This window comes from Amblyomma mixtum, chromosome 4, assembly GCF_055824585.1.
Source record: "Amblyomma mixtum isolate Tamu chromosome 4, ASM5582458v1, whole genome shotgun sequence".
NCBI classification, from domain to species: domain Eukaryota; kingdom Metazoa; phylum Arthropoda; class Arachnida; order Ixodida; family Ixodidae; genus Amblyomma; species Amblyomma mixtum.
In genome coordinates, this window is record NC_143015.1 from 153290587 (window position 1) to 153301400 (window position 10814).

Sequence of the window (10814 nt, forward strand, 5' to 3'; positions counted from 1 at the left end):
AAAGGTGGCATGAATAAAAACAATGTACATTTTTATTTCTGCATGCTTACCTTGCTGAGGCGGACCGTGCATGCCGTAGCCTAAACAGCACCAAGAAAGAAAACATGAAAAAAATTGCATTGGCTGAGCTCAGCTAAGCCAGGATATAACGTAGCGAAAGCAGTTTTGCCTATTGACATTTCGGTAGCTACACGGCGTCGCTGTCGTTCAGCAGCTTGGCGGCGTCTCTTCGCGAGACATTTCTCTCGGCATCACCATCATTTATATACCGCGACCCACCTTCTCCCCTTGTCGCGCATGCGCAGTCTCTCGGTCGGAGCACACAGCTTATGCTGGTGACGAGGGCCAAGGCAGCGGCGGAGGCCAACGGGATCCTGGACTAGGGAATACCGACCACTGAAGCTCCACATCTATCTATCCCCATCCCCCTACTCCCTAACTCTTCCTTTAAAAAAAAAGAAAATAAATGTTTTCACTACTACTACTACTACTCGGTCGGAGGCGAGCGGCATCGGCTCGCGGCGCCGGCAGCTGTGACGTCACCCAGAGGTTCCTCTCAGTCAGAGGCGAGCGGCGCACCAGCTGCGCGGATGTGACGTCACTCGGCTCCTCGCGCCCGCGCACAAGTGGCGCCGAAGGCCCACAGCGAAACTGCGAGACTGCGGATAATGTAGCTCTCGCTACAAAACTCATCTAACACAAGGTGGGCTATCAAGAGGAGGCCCCTGTGGGTCCAAAGTGGGCAGCCTAACTGAGCCACTAAGGGACAAATAAGGGTTCTGCAAGAGGAGCCAACGATGGGCCCCAGTGGGCTACCTACGAACATCCCGATCGGTATCGGCCTCCGGGGCTGCCTTCATCTGTCGAAAGTAGGATCGATGGAGGAGTTAGTTGGGCTGTGTGGGTTTCCTACATTGGTCCCATGTGGGACCCATGTCGGACCAATGAAGGAGGCGGAACCAATAGGAAGCCCACATTAGTCCAATGTGGGACCCATGTGGGACCAATGTAGGAGGCGGAACCAATTGGAAGCCCGCGCAGTCCACCTATTGGTTCCTATTGGTTCCGCCTTCTACTTTGGTCCCACATGGGTCTCACATGGGACAAATATAGGAAGCCCACAGAGCCCACCTAATTTTCCCATCGATCCTACTTTTGACAGATGAGGGCAGCCGCGGAGGACGATTTTGACGTTTGTCTTTCATTTGTATTAGCCCCTTCAGTACTGACTTGGGACCGATGCCGGTTGTAAAAGTGCAAGCCCAATCTGGGCTTTCACACATGTTCCCGACAGGGGTCAGACGTGGGTAATTTAGCGGCAGCCCCAGCCCCAGTGCCCACTTTGGTCCATCAGCGCTCAACCTAAAGCACTAATTTTTCACACGTCAGCCCGAATCTAAGCAGCTGACCTGATATTTCTTTTCTAGTACTGCGTCAATATGAGCAATGTGAGGCTGCCCACTCTTCGCCCATCTGGGCCTAGTGGAGATAGCCCATGTGTGTGTTCCGAACTAAGTCCATCTGGGCCTAGTGGAGATAGCTCATGTGTGTGTTCCGAACTAAGTCTGGAGAGCCGCAGGTAGTCCAGGGCATAAAGGTAAGGTGGTGCAGCCATTCGCATTCATGGTATGGTCATGTCGCACAATTTACGCGACTGCGAGAGCAAAAAAAAAGTAACTTTTTAAAATCGCTTTAAGTTGCTTGAAATTAAAACAAAAATTATATATAAGAGGAAGTTATAGGAACGTATATCACAAATTACCGAACTGAAATAATGTATCCAGGATAGGATACAGGGTTTGCTGGGCCCCATTAGAGCCGATGTAGGACCGACTGCGGCATTTCATTGGCAACCCCAGTTAGGCTTGCTGCGTTTTTTTTTTTCAGCATAGAGTCTGCATTTATGTTGCACCTCAAGTCCCTGACAAGATGCCGATGTGGACAGCACTTGAGCACATGCGTTTAGCAGGTCCTCCATCACAAACGTGACACTTAGATTTTGTGTGGGAAGCCCAAATTGGGCTTGTCTGGTTTTTTTTCTTTCAATCAGAGCCTGCAATAAGTTGCAGCTGCACCCAAGTACTCTACAATGGGCCAATGTTGGCATAATGCGGGAACGCCAGTTTTTCAGCCTCGCCATAGCTTATATGGGACCCACAGTGTTTTTGTTCAGGATTCTCCAATTGGGCTTGGCGAGATTCTTCCAAGATAGAGCCCACATGTGTGTTGCATCAGCCCGCAAGTACTTGACGAGGGGTCAATATGCGCTGGATGTAGGTCTGCGGTTGTTAGCCTTTGCAATACCGATATGGGACCCGTGTAGCATCAAGCATCATTTATTCCCTACAGAAGACCGTAGTAAGTCCTAGAGGAGCTGCCCCATCTCCGTTTGCCCTTGTGGGACCCACGAGGGCTCGATATTGTGTGCTACTTGGGAATTCACGTCTTCTCTACTGCATACCTACCTTGCGGACCCTGCATGCCGTAGCCTAATCATCGTAAAGAAAGAGAATAAAGGCGAAATAAATAAAAGCAATGCACATCTTTCTTACTGTATGCTTACCTTGCGGAGGTGGACCCTGCATGCCGTAGCCTAATCGCCGCCAAGAAAGAGAAATAAGGCGACATAAATAAAAAAATGCAGATCTTTCTTACTGTATGCTTACCTTGCGGACCGTGCATGCCGTGACCTAAACATCGAAGAATAGAATGAAGATGTAACAACATCATCGTCAGCGATACAAAGTAATGCGACCAGTGATGGGCAAACATCCTCATTTTTAAGGCGGTAGCCTTTAATGCCTCATCGTTGTAAGCAGAAGTTGTCGACAGAAATGTCACGCTTTTCAATTGGTCGAAACGGTCGTGACGTGACAGTGCGTGAATTTCAAACGGGGCCAATTGTACTTTGGTTACTAACCATGCAACCAATTAAAGGGATCGTATAGTGATGCTCCAAGTTAGTGGGACTTACTTAACCAATTAGCCTAATTAACCTTTCTAGTCAGACCAGATAAATAAAACCGAATAGGAAATTTGCCGAGCTCGGGAATCGAACCCCGGTCTCCGGTGTGCGAGACGAGCACGCTACCACTCCGCCATGCCAGCTCGATGGTTTGGAATGAACAAAGGCGCGTCTAGTGAGTACGGTGTCTTCGTTCACTCCCATCTTCCTCCCTTCCGTTACGGCGAGGTTTAGGTGTCCACCGAGATATGAGAGACACATACATTTCCTTTCCTCAAAAACCAATTTGCCGATGAGCAAGGTGTAGAACCTTTCCTCAAAAAGCGTTGCGTTCAAAAGGCAACGCATCGCGCCGAACGGCTGGTGGCGTTCCGTTCCGTGGACCGCCTGGCAGCGCTACAACACGCTGTCGCGTTCCACTCCTAAAGGCGAAGCTTAAGCGTCACTGATTGGCAGTTAATGCACCAACAGAATGTGAAGTTAACAATCGCGTAGCAGAATGCTGCACTCAGGCTTTCGCCTTTTTGTCTTTCCTCCCTCACCTTCACCGAGAAGTCCTTAGCTATCCCTCATCGATTTGTAAACTTTTTCCGCGGCCTTCCTCACCCTCGTCCTCATAATCAGCACTCTCAACATTCGGGTTATTTTTCTTTATTACATATGTGCCGATGATACTGAGTCTCCTGGGTGCGAACCATTGTTTACTGCGTCCCCTTTCCACTCTGTCTAGACGAGCTCTCAGCAGCGAAGAATGGCTGCAATAAATAACACAGGGACTGTGCTGATGTCGTAGTGGATCAATGGTAAGACCTGGGTCAGTCTGATACTTCTGGCAGTGGCTAAAATGAACTGTGTCGGGAGAATATGGGCCGTGAAGAGCGCAGAAAAATTCTCACAACAAACACCCCTAGAAGTGAAAATTTCTCTGCGCTTTTAACGGTCCAGATTCTCACCACACAGTTCATTCTAGCCGCTGCCAGAAGTACCAGACTGACCAATTCTCACTGTACTCCATGTAGGGCGCTCGGCTACTGAGCCGGAGATCCCGGGTCCGAACCCGACCGCGGTGGCCGCGTTTCGGTGGAGGACGCTTTTGGTTCTCAGTAGCCGCTTCAACGAACTGCGAGAATCGATTAAGTGAGGCTATGGAATAAGAAGAGAACCAGAATCAGAATGTAATTGGCAACCAAAACAAAGGAAGGCTACAGCCCGGACATCCGCTTTAAGTCAGCGCGAGTGATACAGAAACTACTCGACGCATCTTTCTCCACAATTCAGCGCATTTTTTTTTTTTTTTTGTGAATAGAAGTCCCTCGACTTTGGATTCGAGGTACGTTCCCAATGAACATTAAAACTCCTATGGACGTCTTGCGAACGTTCAGGACGTCCGCAGGACATCCAGGGGAGTTCCAGCGCTCATTGGCTTCGGTTCAAGCACTAGTCTCTGGCTTACGTGGCGGTCCCGGCGGCATCCGAGGCCCTGGAAAAGAGAAGACTTCGGTGAGATCCGCCAGTGCTGAACCAATGCTCAGAATCCTCTGTAGTGACGTCAAGACACGATGCCTCCAGTGAAGCTAAATTTACAACACAGAAGCGAAACTGCATATTGCCAGTATTGGTTTACTTTAGGAGGAAAGGCTTAAATTTACATGTGAAGAGCGGCCGGAAATCAGTTGGATTTTTTTAGTAGATGTGGGGAAATCGGAGATAAGGGATAAAGAAAGCAAAATATTGATAATTTTCCGCAAAATTACCAAGCACTAAATCGATCACACATCCCCGTCGCATTATATTCAGTCGGGCGAGTCGGATACTGCGTCACAGGCTGGTGAATTGCAACTGCGTTACTTTTTCAGAGGAAAATGCAAGCAGGTATTTGTGCGCGAGTGTTAATCCAGCCGCAGTGACTTAGTTCTTTCCTCAGCGTTATTGTTAAATTTCTGACGACACTATTTTTATAAAATAAATAAATTATATAATTTGCACATACATGCCACTGTTCTAAAACACACATGAATCCCCCCCCACCCCTCAATGGGCATTGAAAGTCCCTTGAACGTCCCACAGATGTCCTAAATGTCCACGGGACGTCCAAGGAAGTTTCAGTGCCCCTTTGGAGACCTGCTAAAATCATCGTCTGGTCATAGCAGTATCTACAAACAAATAATAAGCTCCTTCCACAATACTCGTACCCAGGTAGGGTGTAATCTCACTATTCTTAGTGGAATTACATATAAGATTTTACTTCAGCCTTCTAGAAGCAGTTTTGTTTATTCTTGTTCGGGAAGAGCGTGAGCCAAAGCGATCTACAGCGTCCGTCAAACATACATGGCGCCACTTATTTTGCTGCTGAGCCTTGCAAGGTGCGGATCATTGCTTGGCTCAAGATGTGCAGTCTTTGTCAAAAGTAAACAGCCCATGAGGTCTGCTTCTGAGCCCTGCAGTGCGGCTCCTGTTGCATGCTCAGGGACTCTAATATTACGAAGGCAGGTGGAATTGAAGTCCTCAACCCTCCCAAGCTTAGGACTGTCAAATGTGCTAGAGAGCCCCGCTAGACGACTTGGAATCAAACCCGTTGGGCTGTATATTTTTTACAAAGACTGCACATGTATGTCACTCCGGTATGAGAATTATTATGGTGCGCTCTGAGCACGAACTCGCCTATATGGGAGTAATGAGGGAGTAAGATGTCCTCTAGCGCACTCCCTTTTATTTATTTATTTATTTATTTATTTATTTATTTATTTATTTATTTATTTATTTATTTATTTATTTATTTATTTATTTATTTATACAGAATACCCCTAAAGGCCCTCGAGAGGGTATTCCATGGGGGGGGGCACAGGCAATTGAACAGAATAAAAGAAAAACCACAAATATAAAACAAACAACAAAAGCACAAATAAGACACACTGGATGAAATAAGTAAGCAAAAGAATCAATCAAAAGCACAAATAAGACACTTTGCATGACATATAAGTAAGCAAAAGAATCAAAAGAATGGCAGCGCGGCAAAGAACGAAGATTACTGCATTATTAAAATTATACAAACAGAACACTAATACAATACACTAATACAATACTAATACAATACGTTAATACTAATACACTAATACAATACACTAATAAAGAGTGTGCGCTAAAGGACAGCTCACTTCATTTTTACTCCTTCCTGTTCAGAATGTATTCACCCCTCCACTGCGTTCCTGAGACGCTGCAAGAGCTCCATCGTGATTGGATGAGCAGCAATTGCAGCAGCCAATATTATTAAGGCGAACTTCTTTAATGGCTCATACTGTCGTCCGTTAGCAAAGCGTGCCACACGCGTTTAACTCGGGAAATAAAGATAGAAGAAACCCAATGGTTGCTTCAGATAGAGGAGGAATAAATGAGCCTTGAGGCCAAGTTTCATGACTGTAGAATAATTAGTTAATTAATCATAGGCAAAAATGCCGAGATTGCGTCGAAATACCGCGGACGTCGATATAGCCACGGGAACGGTATGACGTCACAACCACCGCAACTCGTCACGGCACAGTGAAAATTGTCACAGAATGGTAGGAAAAACGTCGGATTTGTGCCAAATTAGATGAAGAAATGTGTAATTAAGCGTAATTAACACTTATGATCCCCGAAAGATGTACAGTTTGGGTATCGATATAGCCACGGAAATGGTGTGACGTCAGATCCACCGAAAGTCCTCACGGCATACTGTCCTCGGTTTTCGCATCTCAACACTTTAGTTGCCAAAGTGTCCACGCAATTTTAAACAGCTTTGCGAACCTATATTTTTTTGACAATACACACCTACCGTTTTTAAGTGTTTATACTATCTTCCCGTGTGACGCCTTCTGTGCAGGAGCGGATCACAAAATGATGGTAGTCCAACGAAATCGAAAGCACAAGGAGACAGCGAGACGCACATCAGTGCTTTTCTATAACGTGCTTCGAGCTGCCCAAACCTCCACACTTGCTCCACCAGTTGACCCAGAGCACAGATACCCTAAACATTGCTAGTATGTCCGGAAATACATCCTTCCATCCGATACTACCGCCAAACTGAATCACTAAAGGTGCGACGAATGTTAAGAAAGGCATAAAAAAACTTAGAGAAGAATCGCAATCTCCAAGAGCACTAGTTGCAGGGCCTACACTGCCTTACGTTGATAGCCACCTAGGACAGGAAGGAGACGATTGAACCCCCATTACTAGAGAACGGATACAAACTGTAATAAAATGTGATGTTTCAACTTCCGCGCTCTGATCATAAACGACCAGTGCATTCGCCAAATTTATCCTCTTGTGCAGCAGGCATTGCGCGTGAATAAGCTCAGAACCAATCAACAATGACGCTCTTCATTTCGTTGTTTCCTCTCTGTCTGTCTGTCTGTCTGTCTGTCTGTCTGTCTGTCTGTCTGTCTGTCTGTCTGTCTGTCTGTCTGTCTGTCTGTCTGTCTGTCTGTCTGTCTGTCTGTCTGTCTGTGTCTGTCTGTGTCTGTCTGTCTGTCTGTCTGTCTGTCTCTCTATCTATCTATCTATCTATCTATCTATCTATCTATCTATCTATCTATCTATCTATCTATCTATCTATCTATCTATCTATCTATCTATCTATCTATCTATCTATCTATCTATCTATCTATCTATCTCTATCTATCTACCTATCTATCTATCTATCTATCTATCTGCCTATCTATCTACCTACCTATATATCTACCTACCTACCTATATATCTACCTACCTACCTACCTACCTACCTACCTACCTACCTACCTACCTACCTACCTACCTACCTATCTATCTATCTATCTATCTATCTATCTATCTATCTATCTATCTATCTATCTATCTATCTATCTATCTATCTATCTATCTGTCTATCTATCTATCTATCTATCCATCTATCCATCTATCCATCTATCCATCTATCCATCTATCTATCTGGCAAGCGTATTTCGAAATTAAATGCGAAGCAATATTAAAACGCTGGACTCTCCTATTCCTTGATGGCACAATACGGTGCGATTTGTCTCCATGGCCAAGAAGCACGAGTTGAAGGCTTACTTTGGTCGTAGCCGTACATGTTCGCTGAAACAAAAGAAAATAAAACAAAATGTTAGTGTGTAAGTGCGCACTCCTTACAGTAAGGGCAGAACACATAAGATCCACTGAGAACCCCAGGACTTAACGACATTCAGGTTTTTTCTTGCACCACCTGCCACATCGCTAACCTCTCTTCAAGACGTAGCGCAATGAAGGCAATGAATTAGGAGAGAACACATAGTCCCGGAGACCAGCAAACCAGCACTTGGAAAAGCTTGTACTCAAAGCCCTTTTGAAATCGCCATTGATGCCTTTCGTGCTCACGAAAGAAGATTGCAATAATGAAGAGAATGTCTCACGCGCATCAAAGGCATCTGTTTTCTCAGCGCCTTGAAAAGCTGGAACCGCAGTTTATTTCATCCGTCTACACTTTCCAGACACCATTGGAACAAAATTCTAAATTGTGGGGTTCAACGCACCGAAGCGCACGTGGGATATGAAGTGAGTGAGTGAGTGAAAACTTCATTAGCTCTAGATTCGGTTGTATTCGGCGGTTTTGAGATGGCTTCGTCCATCTTGCTCAAAGGTCGGTTGCCCTTAGTTCAGGGCTCCGCTGGATGCTGCTGCCAGTTTTGCTCGCCGAATCAGACCTTCTTGGTCGACCCGGCGATCGCTGGAGAGCACTCCCTCCCATTGCTCCGCACTCGGGTTTGTTATCACTGGTACCACGCTTATTCTCTGGCATGCCCACGTCATGTGGTACAGCGTAGGGGGTTCTTGGCACCAAGGGCATTTGTCATTGTATTGTGTTGGATACATTTTGTTGAGTACGTGTAGGTTCGGGTAGGAGCCCGTTTGTAGCTGCCTCAACGCGACAGAGTCCTCTCTGCTAAGGGAGTTGTCCGGTGGTGGATACCGCTTTCTGCAGCCCTTGTAATAATTTAGAATCGCCGAATAATCTTGGGGTACAGGTTCGTTCCCCTCGAGGTCGCCTACGTTGGATGCTCGGTAATAAGTGTACCCTCGAGCTATCCTGTCGGCCTCTTGGTTCCCTGTTACTCCCGCGTGTCCCGGCGTCCATACTATCGTATGCCTGATTGGTTCTTCGTTTGTTTGTCGTTGTGTTATGTGGCCCCCAGAGCGGAGTATGCGGAGCGCTCTGTGCCCTATTCTGCCGCGTAGGTAGTTGCGGCATGCTGTTTGTGAGTCTGTAAGGATTTTTAGAGACCGTTTAGATCGATAGCCCTCCGCTGAAGCTAGAGCGAAGAACACCGCAGTGGAGAGCTCTAGATTAATTTAGGCCTCGTAGGGTTCTTCATGTACGCTCACATCGCACAGCACGCGGATGTGTGGATTGGGATATCAGCAGCCGAACGCCACATTGAGCCACCGTAGCCGGGTTAAACACCTCTGGAACAGCGTAATGTTATCGCTGATAAAAACAAACCTTTAACCGGTTCTGTGTTTCTACTAGAGGGCATATCCCACCAGAAATATGCAGTCATGAGGTCTACGAACGTGAACACGTGTCGCGTTGCACGGAATAGCGTGCATTGTGAGTGACGTCACATGCGATATTCAGGCGGCTACGGCTATTAGACGAACCCCCAACCACTGCCCCCGAGCCTCCAACCCCCAACACCCGAGCCCCCAACCCCCAACCAACACCCGAGCCCCCAACCAGTGCCCGCATGTCGCCTCCATGTCGCCTCCATGTATGTGTGCCGAGGGAAACGCTGACTGACATTGTTAACGCAGACATCGAAGGGTTTGCCCGGTGACGTTGGCATGCATGCTCAGAGGAGGAGGAGGAGAAAACATTTATTGTAGCACTGTATTGAATTGTGAAGGGAAGCTGCGGATGGACGTTGGCCTGGGTGGCAGTCCCTATTCCGGGATGCCATTGGCTGCCGCCGCTGCCCGTGCTCTCTGGACCAGGGCCCGCTGGGCCTCCAGGTCCGAGCTGGACAGGGCCGCCTCCCAGCCCTCCCTACTTGGCTGACTTATAACTGCTATGTTTGTATTTAACTGGCAGGCCCACACCATGTGGTATGGGTCAGCATACTGCCCGCAGAATTTGCACCTGCCCGTGAAAGTCGGGTCCACTTGTTTTAGTAAGGCGGGATTTAAGAAAGACCCGGTTTGGAGCCGTCTGAGGTGGCACTCCTCGGTTCTGTCGAGACCCTTGGCGGGTCTCGGGAGTACCCTCCTGCAGAGGCGCAAATGGTTTGTGATATCCGCGTAAGAGATTAGCGGAATCGGTATGATTGCCGAGGCAGAACCGGGGAATTGAGTGGAATTCGGGGGAAGGAACGCTCGGGCAGCCGCGTGAGCGGCCTCGTTTCGCTCAACCCTTTGGTGACCGGGCACCCATACTTTGTTTTTTACTCATAGTCGAATTCGAATTGCTCTCAAATGCCAATAGTATTCTGCGGGCGAGTGGCGCTATCATACCCAGCACGTAATTTCGGCAGGCCTGCTGCGAGTCCGACATTATGTACGCTGCGTCGGAGTTGGTAGCGGCCAGTGCAATCGCCACTTCCTCCAACATTAGCGCGTCGCTACTTTTTACCGAGAGCCCGTTCACCTGCTTTCCCTCGTGCACCACCGCAATGGTGCAGATGCCCTCCTCAGTTGAACCCGCTGCATCCACGTAGTATATGCCCGCCTTATTTCCGCAATAATTTTGAATAAATTTTGCCCTGGCTTCACGCCTCCGCTGATTATACTCCCAATTCATATTTTTGGGGAGCGGCTTAACCGACAAAGTATTGCAGAGATAATCTGGCGGATCTTCCAAGCCAGA

The 10814-nt window shown here is 47.5% G+C and overlaps 1 protein-coding gene across 1 annotated transcript in view; it reads right to left on the minus strand.

Moving 5' to 3' along the window:
* Window positions 1-2597, minus strand: part of LOC149348831 (uncharacterized) — a 53710-nt gene extending 51113 nt beyond the window's left edge. The window contains exons 1-3 of the mRNA XM_089541856.1: window positions 2564-2597; window positions 2466-2489; window positions 51-80 (exon numbers count right to left, since the gene is read on the minus strand). Of these exons, the coding sequence (XP_089397982.1) occupies window positions 51-80; window positions 2466-2489; window positions 2564-2585 (76 nt within the window). The 5' untranslated portion in view covers window positions 2586-2597. The remainder of the gene's footprint in view (window positions 1-50; window positions 81-2465; window positions 2490-2563) is intronic.
* Between the last annotated feature and the right edge of the window lie 8217 nt (window positions 2598-10814).